We start from the raw sequence: 25,025 nt of genomic DNA, 5'->3' as shown, positions 1-25,025 counted from the left end.
AAATGAGCCTAATAAAAGCAGGTATGGGCGGTAAATCAGCGCGCTCCCCACTAGGGGGGGTGGCCATTCTGTCCCTACTTCCCCACAGAAACTAGTCTGTCTCTGTGCATGTGTCGTTTTTTCTCGCGTGTTTATCGTCGAGCCATCCACAGCGTTCCGTGGTCACTGCTGGCCGGAGACCCACGCACAACAACCCCATATATAAAATATTACTTCTTTCCTTCTAAGATAAAACATTCCAAACTGACATTTCTTCATTGGGAATAGACCAGAAGTGCCTTAATTGTACACACATCTCATTCCATGGCTCTCTGAGCTAAAGCCCAGAGGTATGAATGAAACTTGCTCCCAAAACTTGGTCATGGAGAGGAAGATCTGGCCTACCCCTCCTCTCTAGAATGTGCTCGAGTTCCCGATTGCATCTATAGCAGGTAAGCAAAAATGGTTCCTGGGCTTTCAGCTGGAGGCGGGAGTGTCCTCAGAGACAGACCCCTTGTGGTGGTGGAACAGGAAGTCAGAGCAGCTGGAGGAACTGTGGTCAGGGAATGTCCCCTGGGGCCGCAGCTTTTGCTCTAGTTCCTTCCGTGACAGCCGTGTTCATTTCTTCACTCCCTGGCCAGGTTCTGCCTTTCCCAGCTCTCAGTTCACCTCAGGAATGTGAGGGCAGGATAGGGCTCCAGAGGCCGTAGTGAGAACAGCGTCTTAGGTCCACTTCCAGGGATCGTGTGAGGGCCCCCAGCAGTAAATCCCAGAAACTTGGAAGATACCGTCGTCAAAGTCAGAGCAAAAGGGTAGAAAACAAAAGGCAGCTTCTGGAAAACAGAGGCTTCTATTTATCTTTTTTACCCCCTGAAAGGATAAACTTTCCACTGTCACTTTAAATCAGAAGAAATGGTGTTAGAGGGTCAGATTAAAGTTGGGTGTGTATGTGTCAGCCTCAATACTTGTTCTTTTTTCAATGTGGCCACTGTTTGTTTTTCTCTTCTGACTCTCCAAGAGAGGCCAGATACTCTGAGTGGTTGGTAGGATGAGTCTGTGGAATGGGGTGTCTCACACACTCTTCTGATCTTTAGTAACATTTGCATACAGGTGAGCTTGCTTGGAGCAAAGCCTCCAAGGGCATGTGAATGGGAAATCCTTTTGTCCTCTAAAGTTTCTTTGGGTGTGGGGCACGGGGCGGGGGGGGGGGTGCTCTTTAATGTACAGAAAACTTGATAAAGCATGTTTTGATTTCCCAGGTGATAGGTGCACAGCACAAAGGTAATTCAGGTCAACATTTATTGAGCACCTATTGTGTGCTTAGCTCTATGTTAGGTGCGAGGCCTAGGACTACTGAGATGAATAAGGACCCTTGTCCTCAGATATTAAAAAAACTGGCTGCAATACAGTAGGTATTTGTGGTATAATAATAATATATAAAGGAGCTGGCACAAAGCTCCAAAAACCCTTGGAATTTCTGGAGTGATAGAAGTGTCTTTTGTGTTTGTAATGAGCCTCTTTACACCATACCTGAATTTATGCTAATGAGGTGACACTGGTGGGCACTCAGTTTTGAGGGAGGGCTGGGCCATTTTTAGAAGATTTGAAATTTTCAACTACCCCCTTCCCAACCTCCAGAGAAGGAAGGGCTGGAGGTTGAGTTCAGTCTCCTGTGGTCAGTGATTTACTCAATCATGCCTACACAACAAATCTTCCATAAAAGCTCTTCAACTTTGAGATTCAGAGGCCCTCCAGATTGGTGAACCCATTGAGATGCTGGGAGGTGGTGTGACTGGAGAGGGCATAGAAGTTGGCTGCCATCTCCCATTGTCCTCTCCTGCTCTATGTACCTCTTTATGTGGCTGTTCATTTGTATCCTTTCTAAGCAACTGTAAGTATAGTGTTTACCTGTGTTCTGAGTTGTTCTAGTCAATCATCAAAGCTGAGGAAGGGGTTGTGGGAGCCTTCAAGTTGCAGTCAGCTGAACAGATGTGGGCAGCCTGGGGTCCTTGCTGGCAGCTGGTGTTTGAAGTGGGGGGTGTATGGTGGGACTGAGCCCTTAACCTGTCAGATCTGTGCTAACTCTGAGTAGTGTCAGAACTTAAATGAATTGTAGGATGCCCAGTTGGTGTCAGAGAATTGAAAACTGTTGTTGTAAAAACCAAACAGTATTATAAACAGGGACTCTCATATTGGTACTGACCCTCTACCATCTTTACTGTTAAGCTGAACCATGTGAAATGGCCTTTTGTAGGTCACAACTAGCTGAGTAACAGCAGGTCAGAGGAGTCACCTAAGGCAATCACTCCACCATTCAATTTGGAGTAGACACAATACTAAGTGCTCTGTGTGTATCCTCTCATATGTCCCTCATAATACTCTTGAGACAGGTACTATTATTCCCAATTTACACATAAGGAGAATGAAACTAATGGTGTGGACCTAAGACATTTCCAAACTTGTAGAGAATTTTTATGAGTTTCTTTGAGCCAAATTGATGATGATTGCTGGAAGCAAAATCTCAATGGGTTGAGCAAATGCTCCAGAGAATGGCAATTTTGCAGCTTATTTTATACATTTAGAATTAAAGGAGGAGACATAAGAAAGAGGGAGTGTTACATGAAATCCACTGGTGGTAGGATAAAAGGACACGAGAAAGCCAAGCAGGAAATCTCTGGGATTGGACAAAAAGTAAAACAAAGAGACATATCTTTTTTTACATTGGTGGGTACAAGATGGTTAATAATTCACATTTATATCACACATAGAAACAGTATGTGGGGAACAAGATAATGAGTGTTCTGGTCTCTCCTTTGATATTGAGGCAGGACAGTAAGAAACTAGGAAAATTCCTTGGCAAGTGGAATAGGAAAACTGAGACAGCTGAACAAAATGGCAGAGCAATTTACTGCCAGATGCAGACAGCCCCCCAGAGATACCATCCAGACCTCAGTTATATTTCAGCTCCAGACCCAGAAAAGCAGCAAAACCAGGTGGGCAATGCCAGGACCAACTGCAATGACTAATAACCCCCTGCCCTGCCACAGACCAATCAGAGGAGACCATGACCCTGACAGGGCACATCGGGGAAGCTGGAGAATATTCTCTTGAAACCCTCTCCTGAGACCTCCCCTAAGATTCCCACCAGCATGACAGAGAAAAGAGCCTCAAGACAAAGGATTCAGTGTGTGAGCTCTCCCTGTGGGTGACAGCTCTGGCCATTCCCTTTCCCTTCTTCTTCCCTCACTCCTTTCCCTACAGGCACGAGTCTCCTAAACTCTAAGGCAATAAGCGGCTAAAAGTTTATTCCAGGCTAATACCCTGAATCTGTCCCCAAAGCTCCCTTCTCTCTGACTTTCCAGTGAGCTAGGGCAGCCCAACATAGGCTGTCCTATTGCTTCTATGCTAAGCCCTTCCTTGTTTCGTTGTCCCCACCCTTAAATAAATGTACCCTCATAGTCACCTGGACTCATGTGAAGTCTTTCCTACATGAAGTCAGGAGACCACATACTACCAGCTGGTCCTAGGCAGACCCGCTCAGGGCCAGGTCCTCTGCCTGGTAACAGTACCAAAGGTTATTCCCTGGGGGTCTGGAGCAAGAGATTACTCTGACATTTCAAAAGTATGTTATCTTAGATGCATAAGCACAATGGATAGGGCTCACTTAAGGTAAAGACTGAGCTGTGCCAAGGAAACTACAGGACATGATTACCCAGCATGACCTACTTTTTGTTACGAATCTTTATGTTTAGATCACCCTGTGTGATTACTTTTGGTCTCTGAGTTTGTAGGCCTGCCATGTGGGTCTCCCCTGAGCTTGTCAGGTTTAGTGTGTGGCCCCTTTTTTGTCCACACCTCTCATATGTCCTTCACAATACTCTTGAGACAAACACTATTATTCCCACTTACACATAAGGACGCTGAGACTAATGGAGGTTAGGAAAAGGCCCAGGCTCGAAGGTGCATGAGGTGTAGGGCTGGACTTGAGCTCTGACAGTGACCCTGAATGTGTTGGTTTCCCAGGGCTGACAAAACAAAGCATCACAAACTGAGTAGCTGCAACAACTGGAATTTATTCTCTCAAAGTTCTAGAGGCTAGAAATTGTAAGTCAAGGTATTGATGGAGTTGTTTCCTCTTTGGAGGCTCTGAGGGAGAGCTCCTTGTCTCTTCCTACCTGCATCCTTGCAGGTGATCATGGTGTTCCTCAAGGTAGCCTCATCACCCAGTTTCTGACTCTGCCATCACTGGCATTCTCCCTGTGTCTCCCTCCCTCCCTCCCTCCTTCCCTCCCTTCCTTCCCTTTCTCTCTTTTTCTCTTTCTTTTTCTTTTCTTCTCTCTCTCTCTTTCTTTCTTTCTTTCTCTTTGTTTTCTCTCTCTATCTTTTTCTTTCTTTCCTCTCTCTCTCTCTTTCCCTCCCTCACTCCCTCCCTTCCTTGGCATTGAAGAGGGCTCCAGGTGGTTAAAATACTGCCTAGTACTGGCAGGGAGAGGCTCAGGCAGAAGCCAAACACCCTGGGGATGCAGAGGGATCCCTCAAAGGCTTCTGGGCTCCAAAGGCTCCTAGTGCTTGAAGCTGACCCTTTTAAAGAAACACTCGCCCAGACCAGCCTCAGGGCCAGTCAGGTGTAGCCCATCTTCTTGATGGGTTTCATCTGCTCATACAGGAAGTAGTTCTTCAGGAAGTCAGGAAGAGATGAGGGTCTGTGTAGGCAGAACTCAGGGCCTGCAGATCCAAAAGGGCCTGGGTCAGGTTCTTCTCAGGACCATGACAATTTCTGTGGCATTCTGAATGTCGCCCCAATCATCTTGGAACAGCTTCAGCACATCCTGGAAGAGAATATGGTCATGCACTGGTTTTACATCTTCAGTAGCTACTGGGAGCTCTTCTCCTCAGCCAACTCTCAGAAAAAGGAGGCCAGAGAGAGAGGCAGGTATAGGAGGGCCGCAGATGCAGGGTGGCCAGATGGCTGAGGCCTCCACCTCAGTGGAATAATTCTGACAAATTTGGGAGCCCATGGTTGCCCAGCAATAGGTAGGTAAGCTCAAAAATGGTGTGTTGGTTGCTCTCAGGACAAAAGATGGCTGAGATGGTTCTATAGGTGGTGACTAGAAAGAGGTATGGAGGTGGTTGGAGGCTGGAAGAAGGTGTGTCCCTGGGTCTGATCTGTCCAAACACCACTGAAGCAAGAGACAGATGAGGTGGGGGAGAATGCTCCTTAGTCCGTTTTCTTAAAAGGATGCCAGTGATTGGATTTAGGGCCCAACAGATCTAATATGATCTCATCATGATTACATCTGCAAAGATCCTTTTTGCAAAATGGTCATATATACAGGAACTAAGGGTGAGGACAACATTATCTTTTGGCAGGGGTACATAAGTCAACTTACAATACTGAGCTCCTAAATGGGAACACTACACCTGCAAGACATTGTGTGCCTGGGTCGGGGCCAGAACCCCCACCTGCCCGCTGGCCTCCTGGGCCATGCAAAGAGCCAAGAGGAATGGGGAGACACATACCTGTAGGCAGAAGGCCAGGATGGAGGAGCCAGGCACGGGCTCTGTTGCTCTGTGGGAGGGGAGGCCTGCCAAGTGGCATCCAGGTGGACCACCCAGGACATGCGGGCAAGGCATGGGGGCATTTTTCATGGCTGCTATGAACACACATCTCTCCCTACACCATGGTTTAAATCACCTTGACAGGAAAACCTCAAACTTAGATTTGGACTGGAGATGCTTTGTTTTTCTTGCTAATTGATTCTCTTGCTTTTGGCTAGTGGTTAGAAAGGTTTCCACAATTACAGCTAAACAACTTGTGAGAAGCTCCTAGAAGACATCTTAAGTTGTCTACAGAAGTGGAGCAAGTTAAAGGGGAAATAATTACTCAGTGAGGAGAATTCTAGACTAGTGATGGCACAGTTTCAATGCTTCCCCAGAGAGTCGTGGAAATGTTAAGTGCAGTGAAATAGCTACTGTAATGTAGGAACAGCAGGCTGCAGGGAGAGTCATAATTAGTAGTACCTGAATAGTACCTAATGCAACTGTGGTTGCATGTTCTGCCTGGCATTTCCGGGGAGAGCAGGGAGTGTGGTGATGTCCCTCTTGGCCTGGGGCCTGCGGGAGCAGTTGTTGGCCTGCCTGAGCAGTACTGGAGGGACCTGCATAGGATCCTGTTCTGTTGGGCAGGCTGGTAAGAAGCTTGTGGTGCCCCATCTTTCTGGCACATGGAAATGAGCATTTGAACTAACATGTATCCATTTGGTGATACTGAAATGCATTTTGTTTTTCCCTGGGGTTCTCATGAACCATTGCCTAAACATTTAAGCAAGGCATGCTTCTGAGGCCAAGCTGAAAAAATTGCAAAAGAACAATAGCTTTCACTTAGGAAGACATTTTCCTCTGGTCGCCTGAACAATGGATTCAGTTACTAGAAACCCAAATGCCTGCCAGTGAAAGCTCCATGTCCTATCTGTCTTCACCTTTGGGCTGTGATCCCAGGACTGGCCACGTGGACTATTTTCTTGGGCCAGACTGAGGTTGCTTAAGTGTGACTCAGACTAGAGATTAGGTCCAGGCAGAGGAGATAGTTGTTTCTAGTCTGGTTTCTCCTTGGGTGGAGGAAGTTCCCCTCCTAATTTTATTCCAATGTCACCTTTCATGACTTCTTCCCCAGCTGCTCTTCATGTTCCCCAAGTTTGGGTCCCCAGACCTTCTCATCCTGGGTTTCCCCCTCCCAGGTTCATTCACTTCATAGCTTCTCTGCAGAGGACTGGAATCTTAGCACTGGCCTTTTTCCTGGGAACAGGATCTAGACATCTACCTGTCTGTCCTGTCTGTCAGTTATTGTCATCTCCAGGCCAATGTTTCTGACATTAGATTCATGGTTCGTTCTGCTGCTCCCACTTACAAACAACCTGGTTCATGACGAGCATGCTTGTCATAAAAGTCAAGTCCCCTGTGCATCTGTTGTCAAGCCTCATGGTCCACATACCCTCTGGGCCCTCTCTTCTCACTGTCAGGTCCCCCTCCTCCTGGCTGGATTCCTGCTCTGGCTTCTGTCCCAACTGGTGTCCCAAGATTCTTTATAGCACCCAGCTGACTCCGTTAACCTCACAACTCTGTTTGTGTAGCTACTAGAAAATTCCCCAGGGCTTTTCTCTTCCCTGTCAAGTGAACCATACCCATTCCTCCTCCTGGAATGAAGGCTGTTTCAAGATGGGACTTCTTTAGGGAGAGCATGTCATTCTCTATCTACGTCCTGTTTGAGGTATAAGTGTAATCTTACTTTTTCATTCTCTAGGTCTTTCTGGATAGCCCGCTTCTTGGCATAGCCCAGCTCTCATTCTCTTCTCCTCCTGTTGCATCCCAAACCTTCAAGGCTAACCTCAATTGCCACTGTCTGCCTCCCCACCTTGCTGAGACCTCATCACACTTGGAGGCTTCATTTGTACCATCTGCACAGAAAGATACTTGGATCTGACCTTGTAAGTTCTCTGTAAGCTACTTGAGTCCCTGGGAGAGGCCCTTGGCCTAGATGCTGGGTATGCCTCCTAAATTGCCTGTGGGCCAATGCTAACCATCTACTCCCTGGCCCCAGGTCCCAGCCCAGCAGGCCCATCACAGCCTTGCTGTCTCTATTCCACTTTTAAAATCAGACACAGGCAATAGATCTGACATGGAAAGAACTACCCTGTTTCCTCAACCTCAACTGATTTTATATTTTGTTGGAGGCAAAAGGAAATATCCAAGGTTCAGGTCAACATCAATTTGGAAGTATTTTTGCCAGTTGGAAAAGAAAACTTTGAAAAAGACATTTTTTTAACTTGGGAAAAATTTGAAAGGTATAGCCTTTCAAGGAAACAGGATACTTGAAAAGAAAAGAAAGAAAAGAAAAGAAAAGAAAAAAGAAAAGAAAAGAAAACCCAGCCTGGCTTCATGCAGTGGAATCCTGTCAAGCTGACCTAATCTTTTGTGACAGAGCAGCAGACCTGGTAGATCAAGGGGGAAAACAATGGTTGGAATTCATCCTTGCCAGCTTTGTGATTCCTGGGTCCCACTCAATATGATTATCATTAAGCTGGTTGAAAGGGTGTGTGTGTGTGTGTGGTGGGGAGAGAGAGAGAGAGAGAGGGAGGATGCACTCTCATGAGCCAGTTCTAGCTGGGGGACAGATGTGGTCTAACTAGAGGTCAGCCTTGAGCCCACTGGCTCTGGACATTCACCTGACTGGGCCAGATGACAGCAAAGAGAACATATTCAAAGCCAGCCAGCATGAATATAAGGTGGGGTGGGGATGGGGGTATAGATGAATAATCAGCAAGAACAGCAACCTTGGCAATTACTTAAGTGAGCAACATCAGTATGCAGGCTTGATGGGAAGAGAGCTCACATTTGAGGGGAACAGCAGTCACAGGTGTTGCATTGTAAACTAAGACTGTGATGCTGAGATGAATAACTACAACATGGTGGAGGCCTGGACTCCTAACCTTGCATTAACTGTATCCCCTTCCAACTCCACAGCCAGAGAATCTGGACAATGTTCAAAGGAGAGCCGCAGATAATTAAACTAGGCTGGGGCATGGATATTGAAGGCTTCTACAAAAAAAGTTAAATGAATTACGTTCACTGAACTCAGAAATGGAGAACCTTACAAGGGCAATAACAAACAAAAATAGAAATAGGTTTAAATTACCAACACATGAGAATAAAATTAAACACAAGGAAGTTTCCTTAGTCTTGAGATAGATAAATGGGTCACTAAAGTAGAACAGATTTCTCTAGGCCGGTTTGAGTGTGCTTGGGGCTAACTCAGACACACCTGAATCACCTCCGAGATATGTCTCTGCCCACATTGCTGTAAGACTACTTTAAAGTACTTCTTTAAATTCAAAATGGAAAGTGAAGAGACAGCCAGTGCCTCAGTTGTTTTAATGGCCTCAGGCTTGGTCATCACTGATAAAAAAAAATTCAAACATAACATGAAGCTATTCCTCATAAAGACCAGCAGTGGGACAGCAGCCGTGAGCCAGGGCATTTCTGTATGCGACAGTGCGGATTTGATCCACACTGCAGCCACACGCACAGGGAATGGGTTTCTTTCTATTTTCCCACTTTAGCATAAACAAGCCCCTGATAAAGGGTGGGTCTAATCTAGGCAAATCTGAGTGCATGGCACCCTGAACTATGTTGGCTCTGAAACACTGTCCCATTCAAACACTTCTCTTTAAGGAGTGATACGGCACAGAGAAGAAAACACAGTTTTCCCTTCAACACTGCTGATAGCAAATAAATTACATACTCAGTTATAAGTTAATTCTTTAAATTTAATCAGTCTTTTATAAAACTTTCCAATTAATTAGTAAAAGATGGCTTATTTTAATAGCCTTAAACATTGGTCACTATTTAACAAGACATTCTAAAAAAAAGCAATCACATAATAGTTTATAGTCATTTACAAGTGGATGGTATACATTTAGATACAGAGGTAGAAGTTCACTTTTACATTTCACTAATACACATTTACCAAATTCAAGGCACCAAATAGTTTGCTTTACAAAAAAATACTGTAAAAATGTCATTTGCTGTTGTACAAGGTGAATAAACTTTCAAAAGAATCTTTACACCCTTCCATATGTACTCCATGGTATAAGATTTTCTCCCCTCACTAATCATAGTTGGCACAAAAATGAGGATTTTTTTAAGTTTAGAAGTTCCCACTTTTAAAAATGCTTTCTTTGCAGAGCTGCTATGAATCCTAGATAAAAGTCCACCCAAGGAAATTATACAGCAATTTCCCAAGGAAAGGGCACTTTCTGTACGCAGCAAAATTCATAGGTAGAAAATACATGATCTTTTTTTGGATAACTAGGTCTCCAGAATAACTGATACTCAAGGAAAGATTTCAGAGGCAAATTTTAAATAATTGGCTAACACCTTAGTCACTATGACTTTATGAAAGAGACCTGATCATCTTACTCTAACAATCAAACATCATTTAATTCAAACTGATGGAGATTTCAAAATTCCATTTCAAAAGAGCTACACACATAAACACCATGAAAGAACCACAGAGATTTTGCAAAACTGAAACAGAAAACATGAGAAAACATAGCACTATCAGTCCTTGAAGTAGCAAGGGTGTCAACTAGCTAGAGTTTAATGACAAGAATTAATCAATTCTATGGGAATTAAGAAAAGCCGCACATGTGAAACACACTGTAGTTATCATCTCTAGGCTTTCTACTCATTAAAAAAAGTAATGGTCGCCTGGAGACAGCACACATTGCTTGTCTAAAAGAAAAGTCTGGTTTTAGGGTTCTGCCTAAAAAGGACCCTGCTGGCAACAACCTGACCTCACTTTTGCTGATCATGTTTTCCAAGTACTCTAGTTGGTTAATTTACACTTTATTTTATTTTATTTTATTTTATTTTATTTATTTAAAAAAGTTGATTTAAAAAAGTCAACATGGATTTAGAATCCAGAGAATGTCAGTAATGCTGATGTGCACTGAACTGAAACATCCTGATCGTCTTCTGAGAGAAATGATGTTCCACACAAAAAAGATTCTTAGATTCCATTTTTTGCTTCATTATTGTTTGTGGCTTGTTTTCTTTGAGCAATAAAAGGGTACATACACTTGTCCGCTCCTAGGAACCGATACATGCACACAACTGCTTCAAAAGGGAGGATGCTGAAAAGGAAAGCCGCAGTTGTTAGCAAATGTGAGATGTTAATTAAATTATGGGGGTGGATATGGAAACACTGGACCCAAGAGGGATCCCTCAGTTACCTCTTCATGAAAGTCACGATGTACATGAGGCGCGGGGTACAGATCATGGGCTGGTCAGTGAGGATGGCCCTCATGGCTTGCTGTACACAGTAATCGGGCTTCAGAGGGGGCAGAAAAGGCTCAATTTCTTTCCTGAAAGTTATATAATTAAAACAACGCAATTAAGAATGAACACAAAGTAGGCAAGAACTGAAAACACATATTGGAACATTAATAGTGATGTTACTTGAGTAACAAAGGTTTTGGGTCCACTTTGTTTACTTCATTGTGCTTTTCCGTATTTTCTAAATTTTCCTACTGTGAATGGGCATAGCCTAGAAAAAAGGTTAAAGAAAAAAGGCAAAATTGGTCTGCTTTTCTGCAGGGAGTCAAGTTTTAAATAGCCTCAAAAGGTATTTCAAATTACTTTTCTATTTTTTTCCTTTCAACATAAAAAGGAAAGGGTGTTTGGCATAACAAACACTAAACCCAACCAAGATGCCAAACTTTTAGTATTCAGTGTGGTTCAGATAATGGTGTGCAAACACTGGCATAGCCTTTCTGAGTGAAGTAAAAGTCAGCTACATACTTTCCCGGATGTTGGAATAGGGAGAAGCCAAGGCATTTTCTCTGGGGCTCTGACGTGAACTACATTGAGACATCTACCTTCAGCTGAATTCAATAAGTTACATGTTGAAATAGCCTAATAATATAATTTATTCCTTTTACTTTTCTTTGCCCCACTATGGCTTTGGACACTGGCTGTGATGCTAAATAGGAAACAGAGTTCTTTAGACCCCAGCAACTGATTCCTAATACTTAAGAGGGAAACACCACACACACACACACATATACACAGAGGAAAGGAGTCAGGCTGAGAATGCAATGACTCAAATCACCTTCCACCTATTTCACTGTTTGGTCAGGTTCAGGATGTGACCAATAGGGAACTCGTTGGGTTATCTTCCTTTGCCTTTCAAATTCATCCAAGCAAAGATCTTAAAGCAAGCATGTCTTCACAAGTACCTTCTTAATGATTCATGGTGTTGTTTATTTTGCTTAGCTCAAGTCAGATGTGATTTGACATTTATATTCCCATATGCCTCCTTTCAAAGTGGGTGGGTATTTTATTTCATGTCTAGTAAACTGAATTGTCCCTTCTCATTCTGTCAGAGTGAATCTAGCTACATATATTCTTTGTAGAAAGAAAGCTACCAAATTTAGAGTGTAACTCTTCTGTGACATTCACATTCCAACACTAGTTCTAAAGAAATAAAATATCTCCTAAAGAAGTGGCTCCTAAGGAAAACCCTTAGTATCTATGTTTTCTTTTCTTGAAGATGTAGGGAAGCCATGTTATGTCTGATGCTTCTAGACTGACTTCTGCAAGGTGATACCAGTGTGGCGCCAGACCCTTGCTTGTTAATCTTTCTTACCTCAGTTTTACAAAGCCTTTGACCAATGAAAACTACAGGATGACTGTCAAATAACAGTCAAAGTGCAAGGCTGACTATGTTTGAGGATCCAATTTCACATATTCTCCTGATATGGAAAGGTGATTTTTAAAACAGCTTTTTATCAGTAATAATATAGGTTCTCACCAACCTGATCCGGCAGCCTCTGAACATGCCTGTGTCTACCAGGTAAGGGCAAACCAACGTTGTTTTAATTCCATCCTTTTCAGCAGCCTTTAACTCATGGCTCAGGGATTCATGGAAACCCACGACTCCAAATTTACTGGCACAGTAATCCTGAGTTAAGAGGGAGAGAGGAGGGCAATGCACAGAGGAAGTACATGCACAGATACCAGACCAAACCCAGGCTTCCTCCCTGGCCTATTACTCTGGTTACATGTTTGCTACAAAAGGTTACAGGTGACTAAGCAAAGAAAAGGAAAGCGTTTTAAAAGACAGATATCTGATGTGGTTCAGTACAGAAAAAATATTTTCAAAGCAACAGCAAAAACAGATGAAGACTTTTTGCCACATCAACGAAGTATCATATTACTTTGGGGAAGTTACCGCAAAGGACTACGAAAGCCAATGAGCTGGAGTTAAAAATGGAGAGGTTCACTTTGAAGTGTCTGGAAAATTTACAAATGGCCTCTTGTTCAGCAAAGGAAACTGAAAAACAGTTTGTTTAAATTAATGCTAGGAGAACAAAGGCGAGTCTAGCTTAGGTTATAAATTGTTATGATCTGATTTTCTTTTTAGGATGAAGTACAAATGAAAAGAACTCTACTTTGTGAACTTAAACTAGAACTTAACCTAAGGAAACATACAATAACGAAGTTCTCCATTACCCAACTTTAAATTTAGCAATGACTATGATTTGTAGAAGCCATCTATCCTGTGTCCTTTTGCATACCTTTTTTTCTGTTTTTTCCTTTTGTGTATTTGTGTGGGGTGATGCTTTCACTGTTAACACTACAGCCACCCACAGGACAAACAGCATGGAATAACACACATACATATGCTTTATAATTTGAATACAGTGAAGAACAGGGTTTGACTGGGGCCAGTTCCACAAACTTACAGTGCAGACCCCCTCACATCTGCCACAACCATCTCACCTGATGAGCTGACATGAGATAGCTCACTTTTGGCAAGTTGACCAAAACAGAAGGTCAACCTTTAGCCTCATTTATCTGCTCCCTGTGACACTGCTGTGGCTCTCCACGGCTTCAATCTTGACACTCTGTCTTCCCATCGTCACCAAGCAAAACTGCTAGTGGGAATGGGGCACACTGAGGACCGGCGCAGCGCCTTCTTTCCCTGCTGCTGTTAGGTCACACTAGATCAGGGTTAGGTCACCTCAGGGTGACCTAACCCTGGTAGAAGGCTTTCAGGAACATCCAAGCAGCAGCTACTCCTCTTAGGATTTGGGGGTGTCAGGAGATAAAGCAACTGAATGAAGGAAATGTTTTATAGCTGACAAACCTCGACTCCAGCAGTACTGAACAATCCCAAGGAACTTGCAACTGTCACAATATGACCGTGATTAATCTCCAGCATGGTAGGAAGAAAAGCCTTCGTGGTCTGAAAGAAAAGTGAGGTGCAGGCTTCAGAACTGACATTAAGAGTTTCATTGAGCCCTAACTGGTGTGGCTCAGTGGGTTGAGTACTGGCCTGCGAACCCAAAGGTTGCTAGTTTGAGTCCTGATCAGGGCACAATCCTTGGTTGTAGGCCAGGTCCCCAGTTGGGGGCGGGTGAGAGGCAACTAATCCATGTTTTTCTCCCTTTCTTCCCCCTTTTTAGAAATGAATAAATAAAAACTTAAAAAAAAGTTTCATCTAAAACCCAACCCAACATCACAGAACAAAATTTTACATTTATCAAAAACAGAAGATCCTTTAAGTGTCTGGTTAACCTTGTACCCTGTCATTGGCATGGCAGGCCTATTATCAGCTGTGACCAACAAGACTGTAACAGAGGGTCCTTTGGGGACAAGGTCCATATGAAAAGAAAGCCATCAGTATAAGGCTCTTTATCACCTTTCAAGTGATAGCTATCCGTCAATCTAAATGATCCCAGTCAGAGATCTTTTCATGCTCATGACACTTGACTACAGCTATCTCATGGTCTGTGAGAAGCCTCCAGACTCCCCACAGAGTCTTGTATTAATATTTTCCTAACAGTTACGTCAAAACAGTGATAAACCCATGAATGAAGGGATGTCCCAGCATCATATTCTAGCACATAGAGCTTTATTGCAAAAGTGCATTAACAGAAGATATTCTAGAATATTAAAAAAAACTGGGTAAAAGTACAGAGTCATTTTAATGAAAATTGTGTCATAATGCTAACTCTGCATTGACAAAAACTTCTGAATGACCACACCCTACTGTAGGGTGTGCTGGGGAGTGACTTTCCCACAGAGGCAGGTGACTGGCCACTCAGTGTAGCAGAGCCTGAGGACAAATTCCAGGACAGTGGACTCAGGCAGCATGGATTTCTTACTCACTAAATTCTCTTCTCCCTCTAGCTCTATTGCCTTCAAGATACAAGGCTGTATTTTTTTTAAAATTACTTCAAATTGCTTAAGATGATCTATGAACTACTTTACCAGGCTCCCAACAGTTTTATAACCTGCTTCTTAAAAGAAAGCAGCAAAGAGCAATCTGTCTACTGTTGAGTTATAGCCCATTGCCAACACAGCTTCCCGTGATTTATGAAGTTAAAAAACTCAAACACTATACAATGGACTTTAAGGAGAGCTGCATTCCCTTCTCAGCGAGTTTCCTGACTAACGGGTCACTGAATTTTTGCAAAAACATCTAATTTGTTATGATAATTTTTGTAAGATCAAGATCAAAAAGTCATTCGATTAATTCTGAAGTTTTTCCATGTTCCAATACATGACATGTACAATTGCCAAGTGAATCTTGGTGACATATCCTAAGGTCTTCCCTAGTCTGACTCCTGACCAGCATGTTAACACCCCTTGCCCCCCAACTTGGACCCCATTTGTCTGGGCCTCCTCACTGTTGTCACCTATGTCACGCTTATTCTCACCTGTAAGTTTACCTGTGACCTCTTCTCTGACAATCTATCTTGGATGCCCTCCTATGTAATTTAAAGTGTATAATATTCATCACAAAGTATAATATTCATCAAAGTATAACATTGCCTCTTATGCCTGACAGTGCTCTTGTCACTGGAGTTTCCCAATATTTCTCTATCAAAAGTAGTCAGGGTGTTAAGTCTTTATCTAATATTATTCTATTCACCTTGACTTTGTCCATATTTAAGATGTACATTTGGTACTGTTCACCATAACATGTTTTATGGTAGTTTGATTTTAATTATTTTCATCTGTCTGGTTACCCCGACTAGGCTGGAAGATACAGACTCTTTCAACTATTAAGGGAGAACTACTACGCTGTGACAGGACCGTCGAAAAAAGTGATCTGACTCCTCACATACTTCACAGACCCGCCACAGTGCTGCATGTATGAGAGATACACGTTTCAGCTTGATTTTACTTCTTTGTAGTAGTAAGCAGGAATGGGTAAGGTTGTAATTATGATTTTTGTCTGCTTGATAGCCAAAAAAAGGCAAGCTGTGGTATTTGCAGTCATTACAGGTTCACCTTTAGGCTCTATAGCTTACATACAGCCTTTATAGCACAGAACTGCAATAAGGCAGCATTGCAAAGCAGCTTATATATTCTAAGCTAAACCAGAAAACCTATCCCTAAGTAATTAAGTCTATAAGTGTTCTTTTAAGTATCCAGTTATGATTGTTTCCAATTAGTTAAAAAGTATAAAATTTATTCTTGATGGTATTCAGAAATCATTTTTAAGTATTAAAAGTTTGTTTAGTTTTGAAATACGAGTATAGATTTAGAAGGAGGGGCCCTATTTTTAAGTTCTTAAGTATAACTCAGTGTTACATCTCAAGAAATTACACACAGTATAAAATACCAATAAGAATATGCTACTTGGTGCCCTCACTGTGACCATCACATGGCAGTGTCCCCTCTAACTCTGGCTGGTGGCTGGCCCTGCCCAGAATCACAGGCACCCAAATGGGCTGGCTCTAATGACTTCCTATAGTCATGTGCCACAGTGTTGCTATCAACGTCTAAATGACTAATCAAGGTCCCAGCACCATATAGAGAAGTAGGTGATAGAAGATTAACATATTCCTAACAGTTTTTAAAGCTTGATTTGTTGCCAAGTTTCTCAAACTAATGAATGTCCTCTCCCCTCAAATTAGTCTAGTAGTGTTAACTTATTTATTCAACAAGCGTTTCTTGAACATCTACTACATGCAAGTTCTCTATTCTGATCTGACCAGCAATGAGAAAATGATAGCGGGTCCCCTTCCAGTATCTATGCAGAATTTATACTCACCAGCACTTAACTGTGTTAAATCAGAACATCAAATATAAAGCAGTTCTAGTTTATCCCTCACTAAAGCAGGGTCTTATGGCTTCATGTTCTACAAAAAAATGTCATTTGAGTTTCTTCCTCTTGTGCCCTCGCCAAAGTAGCTTGAAGGGACATTTAAGCCCCTGGTTTTGTACATAAAGGAAAAAGAAAGAGAAACAAAAGAATCCAAACAGGGCTAAGTGACAAACCTTTTCCAACTGTGGGATGTAAATATATTTTTCAGGGAAATATGCTTCACTTTAAGTAGCTAGTAAAGAGTAACATAGGTTTGTTTTAATCTGAAGATTTCTTTTCAGAGGAAGGGGTTAGTTTAGAAAAAAGTAATGTTAGATCAATGTTTTGTTTAAAACACATCATTTCTTGCCTGATCAGAGACAGATCTGGCCTGTATGAATCAAATCCGATGTGTCATTGTATTTTCTCATTCCAAGACAAAGGCCTATATTCTTCATTCAGAAAGACTTACCACTCACAGGTCTAATACTACAATTACTGTGACAACTACAAACAGTGTCAGGAAAACTGAGGTGCTGAGAAAAGTGAGAAGTGAACTAAGCACCCAAGGCCAAAGTCGGCCTCAGAACCCAGACTGCTTGTCTTTCAAAACTGATGTCAAACACTCAGCTCCTACTGTGCACCAGGGACAAGAGCATTCACATAGGGATTGATCAAATTTCTTTTTAAACTTGAGTTTTCAGGGTTCACCCTGGAGCCTGATCCACATGACTGAGCACTAAGGCTGTTAATCATTTTCTTTGCTGCCTGAATGGAGGCAAGCAATTACTGCTCATGCATTATTTCCACAACCAAACTCCTGCCTTATGTCTGGAGCACATTACCAAATAAACTTTGATCAACATGAATTCTATCCCTTACTTTACAAGAAAAATGCTATGAGCGGCGAGAAAGCATCCCACTTTCAGGAATTTTCCCAAGAAACCTGACTAGTTTTCTTTTCTAATTACTCTTGCCCTCAACAGTCTGGTAGATGACATCTGAGATAGCACAGCATATTCTGTCCTTGACACAGTCTGACAGCACACAGAAATCTGGCACTGCATAATGAATTATTAATGTATGAGATGGGGACCAGCGAAAGGTGAAGTGCTAGTTGCCATGACACCAGTCAGTTCAAGCTAAGGCTCGCGATCTTTCACTTTGTCTCAAAGAGTCTTTAGCAGAACGTAAAGGACAAATCTGAAGCGCACACCCAAACAGCTTAAGTGTAAATTCATGGCTGTGCCAACACTAGAGAATCTGAGTGGTGTGGCTCAGGCAACTCACTGAACACCAGACTGCTGTGATTTCTCCCCTATAGGGATGGGTTATGTGGACTGGGAGCTAGCACCTGGTAAGGAGACCCCTAAAGGAAGTACAGAATTGGTTGGTGTCAATGGTGGTTCGCAAGGTTGGGTAGATGCTTAACCTACGTCAGAGAATTATACTCCACCACCATATCCTCTTACTCAAATGTCTAAGAAACAGAGGAGGACATCCAGTTCCTTTCTCATCAGGAAAATAGGGTTGACTGGATCTTGATCTCAAAATCAGTAACCAATGTACGCTAACTGGTCTGTTAAGTGCAAGAATTTAGAGTACGCTAACTGGTCTGTTTAAGTGCAAGAATTAAGATAATCTAGGGATTATCTTACCTTGAAAACTCTTAATAGTGGCCCCTGGCTAAAAAGTATGGAACTATACCTTTGATTACCCAGGATCAACTTTTATCACAAGACTCCAATACCATAGTCTGCCACCAGCTGACAGGGATGCTATACGACTTAAAAGAAAACAGAAGGAAAAGGGACATCCACATGGACACTGACATTCCTATGGAACATATTTAACAAGTCTAGTATCTCCACAGCTCCTCAGGGGTCCTCTTCAAAGAACCAGGCACTTAGAACAAGGCACTTTGAAAAATAACTGTAAAGGTCATATTTATAATACAAACAAGAACTTCTTGAACAGAAGTGTGACTGGATATAGACATGACATGTCATATCTCGAGAAATCTTTGAATGTTAAGTTTACGCCAAATTAACTTCCAACAGTCCCAGCCATCCAGATTGTTCCTGGTGCTCTAATGACAGACTGCAGCGCAGAGCCTGCGGCTGCAATGTCAGGACAAATTAGCCTAAAATTAAACAAGACAGAATGTGAAGAAATGTGGTATCTGGCAAAGTCTGACTTTTGAAAGTGTGAGATTGATGATGACATTTTAAAGGTGCAGGTAAGACACCCAGACTGTGTTCTCCATATTTGCTAGCAAGTCCAAGTTAATGGGTACGAAGAGGAAAGTAAAGTTAGTTTCTCACAGCAGGAAAAAGCCTCATACTGTATTTGTGCGCATGTGTGTATTTTTACAACTGTCCTGTGGTCAATTCAAGGAAAGGCATATTTTAAAAGAACTGTTTTGAAGTGTTTATCTCTCATTTGAACATCCAAGAAACAGAGCAGACATTCTAAGGAGACCCATAAATCATATTATGGTGGGGAGATTAATACCATCAGCATTTATATGGTACAGTTTTCTGATGTTTAAAGGTTTTTAGAATATCCAAATAACAGCAATATATACAATTAAAAATTATACAATCAAGACTTCAATGAATAAAGAACATCCAACTAACTGGACATCCTTAAGGTGCCCACCCCTCCAAGAGGTTCAACAACCCTCCCTGGAGTGTGTTGCTTCTTCTGTCTGTGCTGCTACCAAAGTAACTTATTTTTGTCAGTATCACATGGGACCACACTGCTTATTTACAAGGCTAAAATGACATCTGGTGGCACTCTTTGCTGAAAACTCAGATCCTGCTCCTGGAGAACTGTGATTCAACAATACCGACTATTGAAGGTGCTGAAAATGTAGTGACCTGTGTTACAAAGGTTACCAGGATAAACCATTAGCATGTTCAGACACTTACAATGGCAACATACCTCCAACCTAACCTGGGAAAGGAACCTATGGTTAAATGTATACTCTTTATGCAGTGGATTTAAATGAATACACTGACCACCAAAATTTAGACATTTCACTTTGACATAGAAAATGCTACTTGAAATTTTTCATTGCAAAATTATCTTCAACTAAGAAGTAAAATATGAACCTATCTATGCTACTAATATACTGACTTGAAGTATTTTAGATACAATCAACAGCACAAATTCTTAAATTCATATAACTCGATCCTGGTTTTTTTCTTTTTCCTATGTAGATGTGTTTGTAGACAGAAAGGGGCAAATTGTTCAATAGAGCCCCAAGATACTGACACCTGGAACTATTCTGTCTTAACAAAAAGTCCATCAAAATCTACATCAGATGAATATAAGATATTCTGTCTTTAACTATAGGGGAGGGACATGAGATGATGTTGTAATCATCGAAGGCGTACCATCTAATGTCCTTTTTTTACGATTGTGTTGTAGCTGCAGGATTAGCTTCACATTTGCAGGCAGAAGGAGTTAATCCTTAACACTCATGCACAAGTCCACTCCCAGAGCTGCCCTGCAACCAAGAAGCTAATAAAAGAGTGTGGCTTTTCAAACCAACACCTATATGATGACACCACAAATTATTCAGCAAAAATAAGTGCTTCATTAACTTGCCTTACCATTGCTGAAGCATGAGATGATTCTACCCCAAGGCAGAAACTCAGATATCAAGATTCCCTTACATTTTAGAGAGTGCTATACAGAAACTAAAAAAGGAGGTGACTTAAAACTCACACTGTTTGGAAAGTATGCTGGCCTTTGGAGTTCAGAAACCACATGGTCCTGACTGCCAATCACTTAACCTTCCTTGTTACTTGACCTCTCTTGACTTAACTCATTTGTGACATGAAAAGGAGATCTCCAAGTTTCTTAGCTCAAAAATGTTATGATGACATATATCCAATAATTCTTTTCCTGCCCTGCTTTCAAAATACAAGTTGTAACACTGAGGTATTACTTGCATAAGACTCTCGTAAATGACTCAGTGAGGTATCACTCCATTAGTGTCGGCATCTGGTGAGCAGTAAAAATATCTATTCATCAAACATGTATATGTTATTGTCATGCCTGTGCCTGAAAATAATGTAATTCAAATTCATGCTTCTTCTATATTGAAAAATTACAAATTATCTGCAAAACTATCACTGCTTTTCTGTGTTTGACTTTAGCCAATGGAAGCTCTGTATGTTAAAAGAAACTATGAATCCTGAGCACTGTTTCTGCAAGGCTGTTTTCCCTGACCCTCCCCCTGGCTGAGTTCCAGATGATCAAAGGAGTATTCCAGGATCTCCCTCAAGCTCAAGCCCCTCCCCGTATTTAATAACTCTTTATAGAATAATGAAAATAGCCCACAAAATTGCAGCCAAATCGTTGGCTGAACAACAGGTTGTCATTAATCCCTTTGCTTTGCCTCATACTCAAATCACATCTCAGAAACTCTAATAAAGACGGATCTTCCAAAGGGCAGAGGTTTTGTTCTGCTCTAGTGACTGGTAACCACTTCCATGAGGCATGAACACGTGCACACAGGCTTGCCCCTGCTCGGGCTGTCTGCAGCGGCAGGGCCCTTCCCCACCCTACCCTCCAACAGCCCAGCCTCGCAAGGCTCCTGTGATCACCTTCCATCATCCCTTGTGTTTCATATGTGTAAACAGTTCAGATTCTTCTGTTTTCTACTTTGCTTACTGTGGAATCTTTTAAAAACAATTACCATCTTAACCTAAATAAAGGAAATATAATCAAAAGTATACTCCTGAAAACTTACTTTATTCTCAAGTATGCATTGTCACAACTTAGAATCTACTCATGTCTGAGGGTCTATAAAGTACCATTACTGTATTAGGCATGTTAAATTTAAGGATTACAGAAACCACCTTTTCTACAAATCAGTGGTTCTCAAACTTAGCTACACATGGAATCACCTAAGGGAGGTTTTATTTCTGAGGTCCCAGCGGCATTCTGGGCTACTTACTGCTAGGGAGAGAATGAGGCATCAAGAGACAACATTCCCCCGGTGACTCCAATATGTAGTCAAGTTTGAGAACCAGTGTTCTAGAAGAGGGTCTCAATCCCAGCACCAGCGACATTTTGGACTGGGTAATTTTGTCATGGGAGGAGCTGTCCTGTGCATTGCAGAATGTTTAGCAGCATCCCTGACTTCTACCCACTAGATGCCAGTAACAACCCCCCAGGACTGACATGCAAAACTGTTTTTAGATGTTGCCAAATGCCCAAGGGGGAAATTGCCTCCAAGAGACAATCCTCTCTGGGAGGAACATACACATTAGCAAATCATATCTCTTATCATCTTGCAATTTTTTTCTAAGCTCTAATTCTTACATTGTTACGACACTTTTCTAGGTTTGGAAAAGATTCTGGGCTTAAAAAATAACTTAAGGGGAATGGAGGCATCACAATGTGGACTGGGACTGCTCAGAGACAGATGAAGGTGTAGGTAGACATACTGTGCTTCCTCACACAACCAAAATAAGGACAACAACAATTCAGAAACAAAATAACAACGAGAACTGACAGAAAATTGAACTGTATGAAAGTCCAACAACCAAGGAGTTAAAATAGACACATTCATCCAGACCAGTATGAGGGGTGGAGTCAGGCATCTGGACGGAGAGGGGTCACAGCAAAAAAAGTGGTGGCTTGCGGACCCTAGGCATGCAAGGCAGCAGCTGATGGACCCCAGGAGCACAGGTGGAGGCTGGCAGACCCCACAAGTGGGGTGGCAGCAGGCAGACCCAGCGAGGCGGTGATTGTGGAGTGGGGCACAAGGCGGCTGGTGGACTGGGTGGTCCTACATTCGCCCACAGATAAACCAGGTGAAACTGGGGAGCGAGACAGACTGTGCAACCCAGGGCTCCAGTGCAAGGAAATAAAGACTCAAAACACCTGTGGAGGTTGAGGGGGAGGAAGAGACTCCCAGCCTCACAGGTAAGTTTGTTGGAGAGACCCACAGGGTCCTAGAATGTATACAAGCCCACCCATCCAGGAATCAGCACCAGAAGGGTCAAGTTTGCTTGGGGGAAGCAGTGGAAGGGACTGAAATCTGACAGAGAGCAGAGCGGGTGCCATTGTTCCCTCTTTGACCCCTCACCCACATATAACATCACAACTCAGCGACTGGGTTTCCCTGCCCTGGTGAACACCTACGGCTCCACCCTTCATACATAACAGGCACAACACACACACACACACAATGGCCCAAATGGAAGAACAGATCAAAGCTCCAGAACAAACTCAACTAAGTGATGAAGAGATAGCCAACCTATCAGATGCACAGTTCAAAGCACTGGTGATCAGGATGCTCACAGAATTTGCTGATTTTGGTCACAAATTTGATGAAAAAATGAAGGCTACACTAAGTTAAATGAAGGAAAATACACAGGGAACTAATAGTGATGGGAAGAAAACTGGGACTCAAATCAATGGAGTGGATCAGAAGGAAGAAAGAAACAACCAAACAAACAGGAAAGAAAGAAGAAACAAGAATTCAAAAAAATGAGGAGAGGCTTAGGAACCTCCAGGATATCTTTAAACATTCTAAAATCTAAATTATAGAGGTACCAGAAGGGGAAGAGGAAGAGCAACAAGTGGAAAAGTTATCTGAACAAATAATAAAGGAGAACTTCCCCAATCTGGCCAAGGAAATAGACTTCCAGGAAGTCCAGGAAGCTCAGAGAGTCCCAAAGAGGTTGGACCTAAGGAGGAACACACCAAGGCACATCATAACTACATTAGCCAAGGTAAAAATGAAGGGGAGAATTCTAGAAGCGGCAAGAGGTAAGGAGACAGTCACCTACAAAGGAGTTCTCATCAGACTGTCAGCTGATTTCTCAAAAGAGACCTTGCAGGCAAGAAGGGGCTGGAAAGAAGTATTCCAAGTCATGAAAGGCAAGAACCTACATCCAAGATTGCTCTATCCAGCAAAGTGTTCATTTAGAATGGAAGGGCAGATAAAGTGCTTCTCAGATAAGGTCAAGTTAAAGGGGTTCATCATCACCAAGCCTGTATTATATGAAACGTTAAAGGGACTTATTTAAGAAAAAGAAGATAAAAAACATGTACAGTAAAATGACAGCAAACTCACAATTATTAACAACCACACCTAAAACAAAACCAAAACCAAAAACAAACTAAGCAAACAGCTAGAACAGGAACAGAACCACAGAAGTGGAGATCACATGGAGGGTTAGCAACACGGGAGTGGGAGGAGGCAGGGAGGGAAGGTACAGAGAATAAGTAGCATAGATGGTAGGTAGGAAATAGGGAGAGGGCAAGAATGGTATGGGAAATGTAGGAGCTAAAGAACTTTTGACACATGGACTTGAACTAAAGGGGGGGAATGTGGGGGGAAGAGGGTGAGCAGGGTGGAGGGGAGTGAAGGGGGGAAATGGGACAACTGTAATAGCATAATCAATAAAATATATTTAGAAAAAAATAACAACTTAAAATTGGGCTGAAATGCCCATCACTTTTAGCTTATATGTCAATACCTTCAAACCACCACCCCACTATTAAATTAAGTAATATCTTCCAGCTTTAATAAACGTATCCTCATAGGCCAAAAAAAAAAAAAAAGAAAAAGAAAGGAAAAAAAAAGAAAAAAAGGAAGAAAAGAAAAAGGAAAATCTCTTTGAAGGACAATAATGCCAACTATACGTCAGGGGCCAGGAGTGAAGGAGTGGAATGCAAATCCGGTGAGGGCCCCTCTCTCCTCTAGCCTATTTCCAGACAGCCATTTGATCCTGGGCAGGAAGAATGGGGCAATTCAGTGCATGGTCTTGACTCTGTGCCTGAGGCTTATGGTTTTGGAAACTCCATCCTGGACACAGTGACCAAGGGGAATAGTGACAAGAAGTACCTGGATGCTTCCTTTTAGACACTGGACTGGAACCCAAATCAAAGAATTAACCCCCAACTAGGGTGGACCTCAGAGTGCATGGACTGCCATTTTCCTAGTCCACAAGATTCCTAAAGGGCTGATTAGCTCAGGCGGGGAAAAAAAGTTATGGGGGAGGAGAATATTGAGAAAGTGGGAAGGAAAGTAAGTATTTGAGAACAGTTCCTCCTCCAACTTTGATGTGAATAGATCACATGGAACCTGAATCAAACACAGATTCTGACCCAGTAGGTCAGGGAGGGTCCCGAGTCTGCTTTCTAACATGTGGCCATCTGGGTGATGCTTCTGCTCTGGACCACAGGCTGAGCATCAAGTTCTAGTGTGAGTCAGAGAATCTGTCCACTCCAAACTTCGCATGGTTTCAGGTCAATTTCTCCTACAAATTCAGCAAAATAGGCACTGATTTCTCTGCTCTCTATCCTACTCGTGTTTCTCAAACCAGGATTTTAGTGTGTTTCTCACATTCTTCTC

General features: G+C 42.4%; 2 protein-coding genes across 3 annotated transcripts in view; one reads left to right on the top strand and one right to left on the bottom strand.

Moving 5' to 3' along the window:
* The window catches only part of STAU2 (staufen double-stranded RNA binding protein 2), a 423,958-nt gene extending 402,620 nt beyond the window's left edge, over positions 1–21,338 (top strand). The window contains exons 12-13 of one of the 2 annotated variants that reach the window (XR_006786958.1): positions 15,585–15,700; positions 20,809–21,285. Coding sequence is in view for 1 of the 2 variants with exons in the window: in XM_045849459.1 (XP_045705415.1) it covers positions 15,585–15,615 (31 nt within the window). In the remaining variant the exon portion in view is untranslated. Of the gene's footprint in view, positions 1–15,584 lie in introns of both variants that reach the window. The other variant, XM_045849459.1, reaches the window with a different exon arrangement.
* RDH10 (retinol dehydrogenase 10) overlaps positions 9,285–25,025 on the bottom strand; it is a 28,656-nt gene continuing 12,915 nt past the window's right edge. The window contains exons 3-6 of the mRNA XM_045849463.1: positions 13,688–13,786; positions 12,354–12,499; positions 10,770–10,901; positions 9,285–10,670 (exon numbers count right to left, since the gene is read on the bottom strand). Coding sequence (XP_045705419.1) covers positions 10,547–10,670; positions 10,770–10,901; positions 12,354–12,499; positions 13,688–13,786 — 501 coding nt within the window. The 3' untranslated portion in view covers positions 9,285–10,546. The remainder of the gene's footprint in view (positions 10,671–10,769; positions 10,902–12,353; positions 12,500–13,687; positions 13,787–25,025) is intronic.

This window comes from Phyllostomus hastatus, unplaced genomic scaffold (genome assembly GCF_019186645.2).
Source record: "Phyllostomus hastatus isolate PE091 unplaced genomic scaffold, TTU_PhHast_1.1 phas_contig_65, whole genome shotgun sequence".
Lineage (NCBI taxonomy): Eukaryota > Metazoa > Chordata > Mammalia > Chiroptera > Phyllostomidae > Phyllostomus > Phyllostomus hastatus.
Note: the sequence above shows the minus strand (reverse complement) of the source record. Positions and strands in the feature narration are given on the sequence as shown.